The 19,135-nt window shown below is 37.6% G+C and overlaps 1 protein-coding gene across 6 annotated transcripts in view; it reads left to right on the top strand.

Annotated features, from left to right (window-relative positions):
• Window positions 1-19,135, top strand: part of LOC149266788 (uncharacterized) — a 507,359-nt gene that overhangs the window by 26,132 nt on the left and 462,092 nt on the right. For 4 of the 6 annotated variants that reach the window (XM_089430902.1, XM_089430881.1, XM_089430874.1 and 1 more), the window contains 2 exons: window positions 13,155-13,199; window positions 14,215-14,308. In XM_089430902.1, the coding sequence (XP_089287028.1) occupies window positions 13,182-13,199; window positions 14,215-14,308 (112 nt within the window). In that variant the 5' untranslated portion in view covers window positions 13,155-13,181. Of the gene's footprint in view, window positions 1-13,154; window positions 13,200-13,469; window positions 13,534-14,214; window positions 14,309-19,135 lie in introns of those variants that run through there. The other 2 variants (XM_089430898.1, XM_089430890.1) reach the window with 2 other exon arrangements.

Below are 19,135 nucleotides of genomic sequence, written 5' to 3'. Positions count from 1 at the left end.
AATCCCCTTTATTTATATGAGGGTAATCAAGTTGATTTGGGAAAAATTTAGACTACAAGCCCTAAAATAATATTTTAAATGTTTGCAAGTTAAGTAGGTCACAAACTGATAGAAAAGATAGCTCTCCTAATGATAAAACATAATAGTCTCCTTTTACCCCATATGTGTGAGTAAAAATCCTTGCAAGGGTGATGCCATCATTCAAAAATGAAGATCTCCATCAACAAAGTGCAAAACATGAGTCACATGAATGCTCCTCACTCAAAGTCATTTCCTCATCAACATGGTGTTCAATGGTCAAGCAAACCCTCCTCATTAAGATGTCTCCATCAATCAAGCTCACATCATCATCCTAGGCCTCATTATGGTGACATCACAGGGCTAGGGCATGATGTCATCATCAAGAAAGGTGCACCACCTCTTCCATAGTGATTTCAAGTCATCATGTTAATTTTGGGTATGTTTTATGCTGGAGCAATTTATTTAATTTCTTTTCCATATTAGCAATCACATCAGCATAAAGTAAACTGCGGATAGAACATAAATATAAATCGCAGAAGACAAGCCAAACAAGAGGACACAAAATGTGGCGCAAGCCAGTGACAAACCCCACAATGTGTGGGGAAACCCTTTGATCAAATCTTCTTTTATCTTCAAAGTTCAGCAGAGAAAGAGAGAGAGAGAGAGATAATACATTTACAACAGAAGTCAACACTTTGACTTATTTGGATCTGAGCATAGATCATTTCCTATAATGATGAGATCAGTTGAAGACATTCTGCTTCAACTGAATCTCCTAGGTGATGACTTCACCTATCCATTTCGTTCATCTGCTGCACCTTACCGTGTAGCATCATCATGCTGCATCATGCATCTTCATGCTGCTCATGATCACTGTGCTGCCCATACATCAAGTTGTCCATGACTTCATACTTCAACTGCCCATGCATCATCATGCTTCATGCTGCCCATGATCTCACCAAGCTTCATACTGCCCATGCTGCATCATACTGTTCTATTGCTGAGTTGTTGTACATAACTTTACTGCCCTCCATCATCATGTTGTACATATTTTGCTGCTGTCATCATGATGACTGGTTAGAGTACCAAGCACTATTGAAACAGTCCTTCAAACAAACTAGGACACTTCTCTGGGTATGCTGTTGATTTGGGCATATGTACAAGTCCTCAAAACTCATACGCAATCCTAAACTGTGGTGTTATGGCCTGCGGCCTAACACACAGTCTTTCTGTGGCTTCCAGGCAACATAACCCTTGTTTCTTGTCCTTCCAACGAGATCCCAACAGATCTATCCCTTAGCTCCTCTAACTTGGTTCTCCTACAAGAAGAGAACAACTTCATGCAGTCACAAAAGAATACGCAAACAGTCCTGTTTCTATGACAATGCTGTCACCTACAGCAGCTCGAACTTTCCTTCTTGCTGTCAACAGGCTTCGATTTGCTGTGATAGTGTCTATTCTGGGAGTGCGTATTAGGCCTCTCTTATCTGTGGTTAGGGCCTCCTTAGGCCAGCGAAGATGGACTGCATTAGGTTGCGTATTAGGGCTTGAGTATAAGTCTACAGGTCAGCGTATAAGGGCCTCCGTATAAAACTTTTGGACAGTGTAATAGTGCCTCCATATTAAACTTCTGGACAGCATATTTAGTGCTTCCATATTAAACTTCTGGACAGCGTATTAGGTGCTTCCATATTAAACTTCTGGACAGCTTATTTAGTGCTTCCACATTAAACTTCTGGACAGCGTATTAGGTGCTTCCATATTAAACTTCTGGACAGCGTATTTGGTGCATCACTTGACTGTGTAATGGAGCTTCATTAGTTAGTGGATAGGAGCCTTTCCTTGACTGCGGCTAAGGCATGTCTGAACTGTGGCTAGGGCACAGTAGAACTGCGGCTAGATCATTATCTCAACTGCGTATAGGGCATCATCTGAACTGTGTATAGGGTCTCCTCAATGTACGTGGATCTAGCCTTATCCAAGCCTTCTGTTGTTGCGGATAGGGCCTTCCCTTGACAGCGGCTAAGGCACGTCTAAACTGTGGCTAGGGCACAACTGAACTGCGGCTAGATCATCATCTCCACAACGTACAACAGCTAGGGCATCATCCAAGGCCAGCGTATTCTTCTTAGTGTCTCTCCTTCACCAATAACCCAAGACATGGAAAGGAGGAGATCACTTGAAGAATATGTTATGTTAATGACTCCAAATCCTCTCTTATTTATACTAAAAGCGGATGATTGAATAGACATGACGTTTGGGCTTCTAGAGCCTATATAAGAGCTGGTCGGCTTGATAATAATTACATAAACAAAATAAATTCATATCTTCATAAATACTTATCAGAATTCGATGATCTTTGGATCAATCCTACACCTCTCGACGAGAGGGATCCAATAAAAATATCAGCTGCCATAAATAAGCTGACCCACATGGAATTTGGCCCTAATGATCCATTGCATCCAAGAGAGAAAAAGAACCTAGTGCGCACTCTTTTACAAGAGGGAAACGAGTGTGTGTGACAATGATCCTCTCCAAGTTGAATCCCCTTTATTTATATGAGGGTAATCAAGTTGATTTGGGATAAATTTAGACTAAAAGCCCTAAAATAATATTTTTAATGTTTGCAAGTTAAGTAGGTCACAAACTGACAGAAAAGATAGTCTCCCAATGATAAAACATAATAGTCTCCTTTTACCCCATATGTGTGAGTAAAAATCCCTCCAAGGGTGATGCCATCATTCAAAAATGAAGATCTCCATCAACAAAGTGCAAAACATGAGTCACATGAATGCTCCTCACTCAAAGTCATTTCCTCATCAACAAGGTGTTCAATGGTCAAGCAAACCCTCCTCATTAAGATGTCTCCATCAATCAAGTTCACATCCTCATCCTAGGCCTCATTATGGTGACATCATAGGGCTAGGGCATGATGTCATTGTCAAGAAAGGTGCACCACCTCTTCCATAGTGATCTCAAGTCATCATCATTCAAAAATTGGTCCAGGAACAGGGCAACACCCATCAAGAATGTGAAATGCTAGCTTGGGGGTGTCTTGTGGTCACTAGGGCACATCATCTTTCCTGTCTATGTATTGGCTTCTTTGGACAGTGTTTTAGGCTTTGGAGGAAGAGGATAGGGTTATCATTAATGTTGGATCAATCCCAAGGTCAACGCTCTTCTTCGAATAGTGAAAGTCTTGGCTACAATGTTCTAAAGTGCAAGTTGGATATCCTCTCTGAAGTGTTGGAGAAGTCTCTATCAATCCCTCAAGGGGTAGTAGTTGTTGTACTAGTAGACAACACCTATAACATACCCTCAAAATCACATGAGATCATCATCATAGGTAAAGAAACCGTATAAGTATCACAATGGATCATATTTAATGCAATAGGCACAAGAGTACTTTACACAAGCATCATATTCAAATATCTTTCTAGCTTAGGGCAGGTAAACAGGTTACGATTCTTAGATATGGAAGGGTTATCAAGAGGTCCTATTAGGTGCTTCCAACCTCAAGGGGAGGAATAATTCCTAGGCTGACCCATCAATTAGTAGGTGCAAGTGAATAGTGGTATGGGGGGGTTTACTTCATGGAGGATACCACCATTTGTTTACAAGTTATGAAATACCATCAATTTTTAGTGTTACAATGTGTGGAGGAAGCAATCATGGGACCTAAGTTACCCCTTTCCTCAACCTATTTTTGAAAAACTTGCCAGCATTAAATATTAATGCAAGACAGAAAATAACGTCCCTAATTTTGATTCTTATTATTATTTTCACCATTGAGTTTTTCCCAAGTCCATGTCACACTCTCACACTTTGCTCTCAATGGTTATTTCTTTCCTCTAGTTGAGCTTTTCAACATTGAGCTTGATGGACTTTCGTGGAGTTCTTTTCACTGAACAAATTTCGTGAAATTGTCCTTCCATTAGATATCTTGTAGTTATTACTGATGTGATTGTGAGCAGTGTTGTCGCGCAGATTGGCACGACAACGCTCAGACCGGGGGCTGTCACTCTGATCCCCGGTCTCTCCGTTTGAGCCTGTCTCCCACGGCTAAGGGGGGTAGTCCCTGAGAGATGACAAGACCAACTGTCGACCAGTTGGTTTGGGAGACACGAGATACGATATAAAAAGCACTAAAATGATTCGATTAAATTAGCAGACCAGTGCCTTAAGAGATAGTGTTTAAAATGATTACTTGTTAAATGATATAAAAAGATGGACCATGAACAGCAATAATCTATCATCAGCTAAAACACAATGCTCTTAGAATGATAAAAACGATATCCAGCAGCTAAAAATTTGAAAAGATGAATACTTTAAATCACCACGAGAATCATAACCATCAACCAGATATCAATTTCGCATCTCGGCTTGAAAAAACTTTAGATCTCAGCAATAAAGATATAACGTGAAAGTAACTGAAATCTGGCAAAAATAATTTCCCACAAAATTTTCAAAATTTTTAAAATCTCTTTCAATTTATTTTTTTATTTTTTTTAATATTATAAAAATGAAAATTAAAAATTCTAAAATAATTAAAATTCTAAAACTAAATTAAACTAAAACTAGACTAAACCAAGATTTAATAAATAAAAAAAAATCTAACAAAACATTTTTTTATTTTATTTTTTATTTTTATAACAAAACTCAAAACAATGCCAAAATCTAAAACTATATGAAAATTTAAATAAAATAAATTCAAATAAATCTAAACCAAAATTTAAGAAATTAAAATCTAATCACAAAGGAAATCTAAACAAATCCTTTTTATTTTTTATATTTTTTATCATAAAAAATAAAACAAAAAATCTACGCCAAACGACAAACGTATATAGAATTAAATCCAAAACTAAAAGCTAAATTATTAAAGTTAGATCTAAATAAAAGTTAGCATATATGAAACCAAAACTAAAACGAGAAGGGAGTAAGCTGCGTAAATGAGATTTAAAAAAAAAATCGAAACGCATGGAATTCAAACGCAGCCAACTAAAACTGGAACGAAAATCACTACGCTAAAGGGTCGAAAATTTATGAGAATGAAAAACGCGTGAACCCTCAGCTATGCATCATATAACCTACGCTGTTACGCTGTTATCATGAGAGAAACCAAAACGCATCAGATCGGAAATGGGAACAGAGAAGCCCTAGCCGTCGAAGGAAACAAAGACAAAACGCATTACCGCTATACCAATACGCATTACGTTTTCAGAGAATGGATCGATATTACCGTCTGCCCGATGAAGAGAATAGGCCTGAAGACGGCAGCAAGGGAAAAACAGTGCGAAACTCACACCGGGATCATTCACGCACAGGTAATGACGGAACAGGCGCTTAATCGGTGAAGGGGCTTTGACGTTTCTGATGCCTCAGGCAGCAAACGGATTTATGCTGCACTCCTTGCCTCAATCGATTCGATGATAATTGCTGTAGCGGAGGCAGTAACCCAACAACGCATACACCTTTCAATATCTTCTGTGGGATGCATGGACATGAGCCATAAGGAAAATTTGAGCTGAGCCGGCGTGAATGAGATCCAGGAGACTTCAACGCATGCTTTATGGCCTCAAACAGGACGTGATCCCTTGATGGCAGTGAGTTCTGGATCGAACACGGATGCATATGCTGGCCGCACTGGAGATTGACGGCTGCGTTATTTGTGATATTGAATCTCTTGACCCAATCCACGTATATTACCCACGCTGACAGCGTTTGAAAACTGATTTGCAGCTACGCTCTGACAGATTGCCTTTTGAAAACCCTGCTCAAGAAAACAAAACCCTAATGAAAACTGTACAAAGTAAACTCTTAAAACCCTAAAAAAAATGAAACCCTAAGACTGCTTAATAGTTTACAGATTTGGCCCCTTTAACAGCCAGATTTGACAATAATTGCAGCAATTATTGTTCAATATAACAGAAATTTGAACTTTGCTGTAAGCAGAAAGAAAATCTCTCATGTAAAACAGGAAATAAAACTCTTAATGATTAACCCAGGGCCCAAAATCAGCTGGGCTCTGCAAAGAAAAGCCTGTGGGAGTCGGCTGGTTCAGCCTAGAACTTCCCCAAACGCCCACGATTTCCTTCAGAAAGGTTGTCCTGCACATCTCGAGCAACCATCAGCAAAGAGAGAGAGAATGCTGCTAGATCTCAGGAAATAATGGAGATACCTGCCATTATCCCAGAAACCCTAGCAACACTCAAATCCTAGCAAGTGAACAAGATACCTGTGCTCACAATACTCTAAAAACAAGCTATAACTAATGGCTGAAAACTGAAATATGCGGAAAATTAAAGATCTCACAGCAATCCCAGAGAGTAACACCAGCACGATTTAGACCCCAAAGTCTTCTTTTATTAAACAGAAATCAGATTACAAGAGAGCTTTTTTTCAGTCCAGACTCACAGCTCCGATCCCTCTAAAATGACCCCCTAAGACCCTATATAAAGGAAATGATCCCAATGGCTAGTTTTGGGTGATCCATGTAGAACTGATCTCGACCGTTGATGAGGATCAAGACATCTCTTGATCTCATCCGTCGATTTATTAACTTAAAATATTATTATTTTATTAGTTAGGGTTTTTGCTTCATTTTTTAATTTTTTATTATTTTATTATTTTTATTCATTTTTTAATTTTTTAATTCATTTTAAGATGGATCATCAAACTAAGCCGTTGGAAACATCACCTAGGACCTAGGACCTAGGACTCATGAGGGGATTTACAACTTTTTCAACCCTCAAGACACATTTCATCATGATTTTTACAATTTACATCTCAAAGGGATGAACCCACTTAACACAGACCCTCATAGAACACCCAGTTCTGCGACACAACTATAATCTAGCAGATTAACATATAAGACTCTCCTAAAGTTCTGATGACGAAATCCATCCCGGCTTTGGGGTCAGGTTTGAAGGAAAACTCTGCCGATCGTAGATCGGTGAGACGAAAAACCTCCCGGGACGCAGATCATCATTAGAAAGTTAGGTCCACCTAGGCAACTTTACATACATGACTCTGATCTGCTTAGATTATTTACAACTTATACATGCAGACTGGGTTTACAACAAAAATGATCAAGCTGCTGATGATGGCAGGATGGCACGGACATGCTGTTCAGGTGCTGCTTCTTTCTGTCAAGAAAAACGGGATGCACTGCATGGGTAGTTGACCAGTAGAGGTCAACATCTGGCTCTACTTGGGGAAATGTTGCTGCTTGCAGGAATGTGAGAATCCAGAATCTGCATGCATACAACACAAAAATAAGTAGCGTCCATCCCAAAAAATCAGCATATACATTAAGCACAGGAAAGATAAAAGCTCTTCATTTATTAACTATCTAATAACATGAAAAGTAAATCTAATCCTAAAACAGAAATGAAATGCTGAAAAGACAAGGAGTAGAGTTAGAAATACAATACAAAAAATGCCTCACGGCATCAGATGTGTTCAATATAGTGCATACTGAGCATTTGCCTGCTTTCAGGCAAATCTGTCGGCTGCTTGTCGGATGTGCCATGTCCAATTTTGCATATGGTAGGACTCCTTCCTATCCGAAAATCAAGCTGCTCACGGTCGTCTGATGCATCAAATCTTCGTCTAATCTTCTTCCTCTTGCGCTTCTTCTTTCTGGCAGGATGAATTACTGATGATCTGGAACTTTCTGTTTCGAAACTATCAGATGAAGTGTGTAAGATATGCATGCTAAGTCCTTTTGTGTCTTGCATCTGATTTTTATCGTTTTTAAGCTTATCTGGATCACCTTCAATTATCCACCTAATGACCTCCTCATAGTAAGATGGAACTTGTTGCGGCAAATGAGAAGGCTCCTGGTTTCTCTTATCATCTGACCATTGTTGAATCTTTTGAACTTGTATTCTAATGGCATCCATCTGACTAGAGCATTCATCCCTTATAGCACTGATTTGCATGGCATGGTGTTCTTGCATGTGTTTTATTACTTTATCATTCTTTTCCTCTATGTCCATCAAGCAATGTCGCATGAAATTTATTTCTTCTTTATGATTTGCTTGCATGTCAGCCAACTGATTGTTATGATTAAATGTCATAGAGTCAATTTCCCTATCATGATCAGCTTTCATGGTCACCATATTTTCCTCTAAGACTGACATCTTGCTTTGCATGCTTCTAATTTCTATTTCATATCTAATTTTCATGGCCTCAATTTCCTTAGCATGCTGATTTTGTGTGACCTCCAACTCCCTATTACGTTTTTCCAGGTGGGTGCCTAAAGTTTTAACATCATTGATAAGACTAGTTTGATTGCTTTCCATGTTTCTTACCAACATCATTAGATCTTGTATTATTTGCTTTTGTTCTTTTTCATTGTCACTTGTCCCTGATTTTTCACTATCATGAACTGCAATATTTCTGGTGGATGACACATTCTGACATGATGAATCGTCTTGGGATCTTTCAGCTGGACCTCTTATTAAATTACTTTCATTCTGCTGCACAATTTTAGAGGCAGAAGGCACGCTGTTTGGATAACCATATTTATCTTTAAAAGCATCAATAATGTCTTCTAAAGAAGTGAAAGATTCCTTAGGAAAACTGTTAAACCAATTCAAAGCATCATCTTCTAAAGAAAGGACAAATAGACGCATTTTGATATCTTCATGATTAAATTGAGGGGATCTGCAATATATGATCATGATACGATCAAACAAGCCTAGATGCCTTCTAACAGCGATTGGACCACCACCTGAAAAAATAGGTAATTTAGAAATGGCCTCTTCTGGAAAATCATGGAGATGGTGAATAAAACGACATTGTTTAAATGAATAATCCATGATAAATAATAAGGGATCAGATGGATGATAGAACTAGCTCTTTGCTCAAGAAAATCAAAAGATGAAAGAAGTGGAGTCGCCACTTGAACAATAAAACTGATTCTAAGATCCAAGAAGTAACCACAAGCAGATATGAGGAAAGCTTCTTGTCTGGGAAAAATGAAAAAATGGAGTCGCCACCCAAACAAGAAACAAAACCGAAGAGATGCTGCTGATATGTGATGAAAAGATGCCAAAAAATTTGAATCTGCCAGCTCAAATGAGAGATGAGAAGATGAGAAGATGAATGTCGATGAAACCCCAGGAACAGAAAAACTCTATCCCCGGCAACGGCGCCAAAAATGTTGTCGCGCAGATTGGCACGACAACGCTCAGACCGGGGGCTGTCACTCTGATCCCCGGTCTCTCCGTTTGAGCCTGTCTCCCACGGCTAAGGGGGGTAGTCCCTGAGAGATGACAAGACCAACTGTCGACCAGTTGGTTTGGGAGACACGAGATACGATATAAAAAGCACTAAAATGATTCGATTAAATTAGCAGACCAGTGCCTTAAGAGATAGTGTTTAAAATGATTACTTGTTAAATGATATAAAAAGATGGACCATGAACAGCAATAATCTATCATCAGCTAAAACACAATGCTCTTAGAATGATAAAAACGATATCCAGCAGCTAAAAATTTGAAAAGATGAATACTTTAAATCACCACGAGAATCATAACCATCAACCAGATATCAATTTCGCATCTCGGCTTGAAAAAACTTTAGATCTCAGCAATAAAGATATAACGTGAAAGTAACTGAAATCTGGCAAAAATAATTTCCCACAAAATTTTCAAAATTTTTTAAATCTCTTTCAATTTATTTTTTTATTTTTTTAATATTATAAAAATGAAAATTAAAAAATCTAAAATAATTAAAATTCTAAAACTAAATTAAACTAAAACTAGACTAAACCAAGATTTAATAAATAAAAAAAAATCTAACAAAACATTTTTTTATTTTATTTTTTATTTTTATAACAAAACTCAAAACAATGCCAAAATCTAAAACTATATGAAAATTTAAATAAAATAAATTCAAATAAATCTAAACCAAAATTTAAGAAATTAAAATCTAATCACAAAGGAAATCTAAACAAATCCTTTTTATTTTTTATATTTTTTATCATAAAAAAAATAAAACAAAAAATCTACGCCAAACGACAAACGTATATAGAATTAAATCCAAACTAAAAGCTAAATTATTAAAGTTAGATCTAAATAAAAGTTAGCATATATGAAACCAAAACTAAAACGAGAAGGGAGTAAGCTGCGTAAATGAGATTTTAAAAAAAAATCGAAACGCATGGAATTCAAACGCAGCCAACTAAAACTGGAACGAAAATCACTACGCTAAATAGCAAAGGGTCGAAAATTTATGAGAATGAAAAACGCGTGAACCCTCAGCTATGCATCATATAACCTACGCTGTTACGCTGTTATCATGAGAGAAACCAAAACGCATCAGATCGGAAATGGGAACAGAGAAGCCCTAGCCGTCGAAGGAAACAAAGACAAAACGCATTACCGCTATACCAATATGCATTACGTTTTCAGAGAATGGATCGATATTACCGTCTGCCCGATGAAGAGAATAGGCCTGAAGACGGCAGCAAGGGAAAAACAGTGCGAAACTCACACCGGGATCATTCACGCACAGGTAATGACGGAACAGGCGCTTAATCGGTGAAGGGGCTTTGACGTTTCTGATGCCTCAGGCAGCAAACGGATTTATGCTGCACTCCTTGCCTCAATCGATTCGATGAAAATTGCTGTAGCGGAGGCAGTAACCCAACAACGCATACACCTTTCAATATCTTCTGTGGGATGCATGGACATGAGCCGTAAGGAAAATTTGAGCTGAGCCGGCGTGAATGAGATCCAGGAGACTTCAACGCATGCTTTATGGCCTCAAACAGGACGTGATCCCTTGATGGCAGTGAGTTCTGGATCGAACACGGATGCATATGCTGGCCGCACTGGAGATTGACGGCTGCGTTATTTGTGATATTGAATCTCTTGACCCAATCCACGTATATTACCCACGCTGACAGCGTTTGAAAACTGATTTGCAGCTACGCTCTGACAGATTGCCTTTTGAAAACCCTGCTCAAGAAAACAAAACCCTAATGAAAACTGTACAAAGTAAACTCTTAAAACCCTAAAAAAAATGAAACCCTAAGACTGCTTAATAGTTTACAGATTTGGCCCCTTTAACAGCCAGATTTGACAATAATTGCAGCAATTGTTGTTCAATATAACAGAAATTTGAACTTTGCTGTAAGCAGAAAGAAAATCTCTCATGTGAAACAGGAAATAAAACTCTTAATGATTAACCCAAGGCCCAAAATTAGCTGGGCTCTGCAAAGAAAAGCCTGTGGGAGTCGGCTGGTTCAGCCTAGAACTTCCCCAAACGCCCACGATTTCCTTCAGAAAGGTTGTCCTGCACATCTCGAGCAACCATCAGCAAAGAGAGAGAGAATGCTGCTAGATCTCAGGAAATAATGGAGATACCTGCCATTATCCCAGAAACCCTAGCAACACTCAAATCCTAGCAAGTGAACAAGATACCTGTGCTCACAATACTCTAAAAACAAGCTATAACTAATGGCTGAAAACTGAAATATGCGGAAAATTAAAGATCTCACAGCAATCCCAGAGAGTAACACCAGCACGATTTAGACCCCAAAGTCTTCTTTTATTAAACAGAAATCAGATTACAAGAGAGCTTTTTTTCAGTCCAGACTCACAGCTCCGATCCCTCTAAAATGACCCCCTAAGACCCTATATAAAGGAAATGATCCCAATGGCTAGTTTTGGGTGATCCATGTAGAACTGATCTCGACCGTTGATGAGGATCAAGACATCTCTTGATCTCATCCGTCGATTTATTAACTTAAAATATTATTATTTTATTAGTTAGGGTTTTTGCTTCATTTTTTAATTTTTTATTATTTTATTTTTATTTTTTTATTCATTTTTTAATTTTTTAATTCATTTTAAGATGGATCATCAAACTAAGCCGTTGGAAACATCACCTAGGACCTAGGACCTAGGACTCATGAGGGGATTTACAACTTTTTCAACCCTCAAGACACATTTCATCATGATTTTTACAATTTACATCTCAAAGGGATGAACCCACTTAACACAGACCCTCATAGAACACCCAGTTCTGCGACACAACTATAATCTAGCAGATTAACATATAAGACTCTCCTAAAGTTCTGATGACGAAATCCATCCCGGCTTTGGGGTCAGGTTTGAAGGAAAACTCTGTCGATCGTAGATCGGTGAGACGAAAAACCTCCCGGGACGCAGATCATCATTAGAAAGTTAGGTCCACCTAGGCAACTTTACATACATGACTCTGATCTGCTTAGATTATTTACAACTTAAACATGCAGACTGGGTTTACAACAAAAATGATCAAGCTGCTGATGATGGCAGGATGGCACGGACATGCTGTTCAGGTGCTGCTTCTTTCTGTCAAGAAAAACAGGATGCACTGCATGGGTAGTTGACCAGTAGAGGTCAACAAGTAGTTAATAAGTTTTACATATTGTGATCACTTGGGGTTTTTTATCCAGAATATAAAAGTCATAATTGATTGCCATTTTTTGAGCATAGTAACTAATATTTTTTCTTGATTTTAATGTGGCTGAGAGATTATTTTGAAATGTAAGTGGAGTAGTGAATAGGACTGAAATTGGTGAAATAGTGGGCTATTATTGTTTGACAAAAGGTTGGTACTTGCCACTCCTCGAGGCAAATAGAAGTGAACTAATAGGTTTTCATTGCTTTCCTAATCACAATAGAATCATGATTTTGAGTATATTTTGGATCATTTGGGACTGTATATGGTTATTCACATTTTGGATATAGATCTCCTAAGTGACGGAGAAAATGAATGCTAAATAACTTTGTAGTTATTTTTGTACACTGAGTCTTATTAGCTCAAATCAGAAAAGAAAAAATAAAAAATGATATAAAAATCTATGAAGCTGTCATAATAATATTATAGAGGTTATCTTGTATGCCAGTGAGTGTTAGATTGCACTTATGAGATGGAAAAATGCTTGTTGATAGTGGTTTATTTTTCGCAAGATTAACAGGTTGGATATTTAATTCTTTATAAATTGTTTTTATAGTTGTTATTTTCAAGATGGCTTTTAGAGTGGATGCATCATGCTTTTCTCTATTTTCCATTCTCATTTAAATAGTCATTACGTCATTTTCATCCTAAGAATATTATGTTTTCCCTTTCAGGGAGAGGGTTCTTTTACTGTTTGATCCATGGCATTACGGTTTGAGGTATATTGTTTTTACAACCTAAGATGTAGAATGCATATTTATATGAAAACTCAGTTTTATGACTTATGTGAATTTGATATATTTAAGCTTGTGTCACTTGGGATTCTTCTTGAAATTATAACAACAATACACCTGGATATTCTAGTCTGATATGATTGCAAATTTATAGGTTGGGAACTGGCCTTCACTTGGATCATTTATTATTGGAATTTGATACTTGTCTTCTGTGATGATTATTTCTGTTTTTTTCTTCTTCTGTTTTTAGTGCAGATCATGGCCTTGGTATCTTTCGAAAACATTTCAATTTCACCCTCCACCATTCTGATTTCTCAATGTATGATTTATGTTGCATGCATTTTATTATTACAGTATACCTCCTATTGCTTATAAATTATAATGTATTACTAGCGAACATTAATGTGTAGTAATCTCCAAAAGCACAGATTTCGATGTTAGGAATGTCGAACCGTATAATAATGCACTCTCAAAAGGTCTTTTAATGTAGTGGAAGACACATTATTACTTTAGGAAATGAAAGGGGGTTTTCCATTGCATCTTCTCCAAAAATACTTACTTTTACTCTTCTATGTTGAGTATCTCCTGTACAAACTAAGTTCATTACGAAGTACTTTCAACTTGGCAATCTCTAATTATATGTAGTGACCTTGCTTTCCAATTTTACAGCTTTATACTTCTAATAGTAAATAAATATTAAGCAATTTTTGTTGTTGGACCTCTCTAGACTTTTTTGTTTTTGTATTGAACTTTAACTTGACCAAGAATAAAACTTCCTAGGGGTTTCAATATCATGCCAGGGAAACAAAATGATAACTTTAGCAATATGAATGAGCGCATATTTTACCTGTGAGTTCATTTTTTCAGTCTAAGTTATATAAGGGTTTGGTTTATAAAATAATCATATGCATATTTTACCTGTGAGTTCATTTTTTCAGTCTAAGTTATATAAGGGTTTGGTTTATAAAACAATCATATAGTTTACACGCTATAAATGCAGGTGCTGGGAACATTTAACCGAGCTCGTGCAGCCAGCCTCACGCTTCCACATTTTCGATGTCAAACTCCTCTATTTATGCCGGTTGGAACAAAAGGTTAGATACTTCCACAAAGTTCAAACCACCAAAATCTGTAAATTAACAACATACATCTAAACTACTATTGTAATATATTAGGGTGCAAATTGCCAAAATGCTTTATGCCTCTTCATGTCAGTCAAGCAAATTTTAAACGGTACTAATTCAATGTTGGTAATAACAATTCTATAGGTAGATGTTCAAGGCTATGCCATGGTTAGAGGTATTTTTTAAGAGTATCAATGTCGTAAATGACATCCACGCACACAAAATGTTAAAATGTATTTTATTTAAATCTTTTGTTGTTATAATTTAACTTTAGTAACTTCTGATCATAGGATGTTTGTGTACGACATATGCCATGACTACTAACTCCTTTTGAATGTATAAATACACTTGTATATTTGTAATAATTATGAAGGGATTTATAGCCCCGAGGGTTAGCTCAATTGGTTGAGTTTCCGTTGCTATAAGTGCCTCACTAATGGGAGGTCATGAGGTCAAATCTCCTCTACGCCCTCGTGGTTAGGCTCTGCTAATAAGCCGGTGGGATGTGATCCCTTCGGGTGGATCTGCCCAGATATTTCCTTGGGAAAGAAAACTATGAAGGGATTTGCACCCCAAGACAAACTTATTAAAATCCAGGCAACAGTTTATTTGTGTATCGAGCCCTATGTATAATATCAAGCTAGTAAATGCTTATGGCTATTTAACATCTTTTTGTAGGTGACTGGAAATGAATGTGGCTATGGCTTGCTGGATATCATTATCGTTTTGCATGTTTCTCCAACGTTTGCTACCATTGCAACAATTTAGAACTTTAAGGAGTTTGTGTGTCAGATGCTTCTATGGTATTATCACTGATAAGAACAATTTCACAAACAGGGAGTCTGTATGTATCAAGAGAACCAATATTGGCAAATTTTGTGATGGGAATGAATTGTCAATGGCAGTGGTAGTGTCCAAAGGAAAAATTGTTTGACATTAACTAATTGAGTTTATAAAGATTAAGTTATTCAAGTTTTGGGGCAAGGATGTTAAAATTATTCCATGATGGTTGCAACACATGAGGTCTTTTCTATTAATGCCCCAATGACTTAGTTGTGGTCATTTGTCGGACATCAATATAATTATCTTATCTTGCATACAAAGAGCATGCATACAGATTGTCTATGGCAGGAACTTTATCAATATATTATGGAAACAGTCTATTTATTTACATTGCATTAAAAATAAGTATAGTTTATTATTTTCCTATCAACCCCATACCAAGATAAATATTTCTATATATAAATATACTTATTATATTACTTTAATATTGTTTATTTTTAAAAAATCTATCACAATTTTTGTCTCAGATTGTTATTCATAAATGGGAAATCTCTCCCTCTCCCTCTCTCTCTTGCATTTAATACGATGGTGCAGTGTAGGTATAAAGGTCAACCTGCTTTTGTTACCATGTTTCCATTATGAGCAGGGTTAGTGCTTACAATAATAAGGGAAAATAGATGACATAATGGCAGCTAACACACTATTGGCTGAATAGGAAAACCAAGATTTCTTTATTTAAAATATGTATAATGCCTTATGAATCATGGTCAATCCTAGATAATGCCTGACCAATCCAATTCCAGCCATTTTTTTAAAATTGCTTCCTTTACTTTTATTAAACTTATTTATCTACAAATGAGATTTTTATAAATGAAAAAGGGAGGATGCATGGCAGTCACCATAAGTTAAGAAAATTTGGCTTAACATATGCTATCTAATTCGACCAGAAGCATAGAATCTATCAATATCACCCCTTAGGTGTACAATAAAGCAACCAATCTTCAGACTGCCCCATAGCAGGAAAAAAATATAAACACAGTATTTGCCTTTAATGCATAGACATGAGTGTTCCCACATTTCCATCACAAGCTGGATCAACATTCTTAGGTGGCTTCTTACTCTCTAATATAACAGTTGAGAGACTGGGGAACTTGTCACTGGGGGCCTTGGAGAAGGGTGGTGTGGGCAACTATAGTGATGCTCTTTTCTCTCTGCAACAACTTTTGATCAAAATGATGCCTTGGCCTTTCATCACAGCACGAGGATTGTGGACAGAGCAGGGGAGTTGACCAAATCTAACCAACTGATGAACTGAATACAATTATCACAAACATGGGAAAATAAGATAATGCTATCAATGTCCAACAAATGACCAAAAAATTAGGTCTGTGGGACCAATATAGTGCAGTTAGTGTGGATACAAAGTGGAGTGCAAAAGCATCTCCTCAATCAATGTCAAAGTCAGAAAGATATTAAAGTCTGAGAACAAGCTAGAAAGTAAATGCTAAATTTCTAGCTAGGAGAGAGTATACGATAAGATAATGTGTTTGTACAATAAAAATTCTAGAAACTAGATTTTAGTACCATACAAAATAGAGGGGATAGAGAGGTTGTCAAGGATTGCAAGGGCTGGTGTCCTAGGACAAGTGAGGGTACCAAGATGCATGTTTGCCATTAGATTAATCAAGCACATTGAAAGGGTCAATGTACTGATGGATGGTATCCTTTGGGGAGTGGTTGGGGTTTAGGGGGCCCAACTGTATGATCCTTGGGGGAGCACAAGAGTGAAGAAGTTCAACTCTCGTAACATCCAACACTGTGGGGAAGAATATTTGGATGGAAACCTGGAATTTTCCAAAGATTGGGAAGAAATAAAGAGAGAAGTGCATGTCAAATGTGCTCCTGATGGTAACGAATTTTCTGAAACAGAATTCCTAGACAAATAGAAAAAATGGTATGCAGATAAAGCTCTTATTTCCTTTTCGTTTGAAGCCCAATTCAGATCTGGGGTATCTGTTCAATAAAGATGCAGATCTTGAGTCCATTGTTGAAAAAGTTGACAGGATTTCACTCTTGGAGAAGAATTGGAATGATTTTTTTGTTTTGTTTTGTTACTTGGTTGAACCATGTGTTGCACAGGTGGAGTCCGACTTTTGAGTTGCCTAGAGTTGGCCCATCTATTGGCTAGAACGACAACCTTACCTAGCCCTTGGGGACTATTACCGCTCAAACTAGCAGGGGGTCCTAGAGGGGCACTTGCTATGTCAAGAGCAAAAATGAAGCTAAAGCTTCCTACTCTTTACAGGCGTTCACTGATGGGAGGAGACCCGCTATATAGAGAATCACTTATAAAGGATAGATCAACTAAGATGGGTGTGAAGTGATCTCGGGGACCCTTTCCTAGTGGAGGCTCAAGAATGGGACTTGCTTGCTTCTTAAGCAAGGTACAAAGATTTCTAGGATAAGGGGATGAGGATTTAGGGACTAGGTTCAAGGAGTGTGAATTGTAAAGGAGTTTCCAAAACCCTAAAATCCTTATTGAACTTGGTTTCCCAAGTGGTTTTTGAAGAATTGACTTTTCAAAGGTATGGGACCACACGGGACCAAGTGGACCCAGGTTAGGTTAAGGGGAGGGAATTTAGCAACCAATGATGATCTTAACCTAAACAAGGAAGGGGAAAGGATCAAAACAAGAGTTTCCACTTAAAGGTGCCAAATTGATCCTATGAGGTACTAGCCTAGGGAGCACCAGGGAAAAGTTTGGTTTTAACTCTTAAGGTTGGGGCTTGGGTATCTCGTAATCCGACCGTCGGAATTTCTTCAAATTTGGAGGAGACCTTGAGGACACACCAGCGCAGTAGAGGCCAGGAGATTGAACTTTTTCTATGGCTACTTTGTCGGGAAAATGATGCCCTAGGTGGCCCAACGTGGCTAGACCTAGAAAAGGGGGAAAAGTGAAGAAAAAGAGGTTTTAAGGTGATCACCTTATGGTGGATCAGTGCCTAATTCCTTTGGGGATATGGAGTCAAGAAGAATTATGAGAGTGGATCTCGTTTCTAGCTCAAGGAGGCTTTAAGGGCAACTTCGTTTAGCATTAGGGCAAAAAAGAGAGTGACCTTAAAGCGTTTATACTTTGTTTGCAAATCAAGATGGCTTATCAAGATAACTTTGATCTCTAGGAAAATTCGTTCAACAAACATGGCCCATACATAGAGATATGCTATATAGAAACATAATTCCATAATAAAACAGTGAATGCATGCAACAACTAGCCCTAAAATAGCAAAAATCCCATTATCAATGTATGTGACAAAGTAAAAGAAAATAGCATTAAAATTGTACTTACATGTAAGAGAATATATCCAACCATCAATACATTTGCCAATTAAGAAGCTCCAAGATAAGAAAATGCAATCCAAACATCAAAATTCATCCATGCTCCAATTTTGTCCACCAAGAAGGAAATGTGAAATTCTCAAGAGAGAGAATGATCCAATCCAAGTGATGATACAAAATGAATTCATGTCTCTCCTATTTATACACTCATTAAGAGCTCGAATTACCTAACTTGAGCCTACATTAGCCCATCAAATAAAAATAATGTGTAAATAACTAACTTTTGGTGACAAGCCCACCAAACTTGCTCATAAACAAAATAACAAGCCTGCCAAGAGGTCTAATAATCAATAATGCATGTCCTTGGGCTCTCTAAGAGGCTTGATGAAGTCCATAAGCGCCAAAATGATGAATTGGACTTCCAAAAGTAATGGACAAGGGGTTGGCCCCTTATTCTCCACATAATAAACCTGTCGTTCTCCCAATGGCTGTGAGGGCACACAAGTGACCTCATGGGTCTCCAAGTAAGTCGAAGATGCCTGTAGGCCATCTGCAAGGGCTCAGATTATGGTGTAGGTGATGCCACATCAACATACAAGTCTTGGGTCATCTGCTAAGTTCATGGTATAATTGTGGGGCTGGTTGGGCAAAAGTGAACCAGGTGCCTCTTCTTCGTCC

The sequence above is a fragment of the Pinus tabuliformis genome, chromosome 6 (genome assembly GCF_031772625.1).
Source record: "Pinus tabuliformis cultivar Carrire ecotype Pingquan chromosome 6, CPIR1, whole genome shotgun sequence".
In the NCBI taxonomy this organism is placed as follows: domain Eukaryota; kingdom Viridiplantae; phylum Streptophyta; class Pinopsida; order Pinales; family Pinaceae; genus Pinus; species Pinus tabuliformis.
Note: the sequence above shows the minus strand (reverse complement) of the source record. Positions and strands in the feature narration are given on the sequence as shown.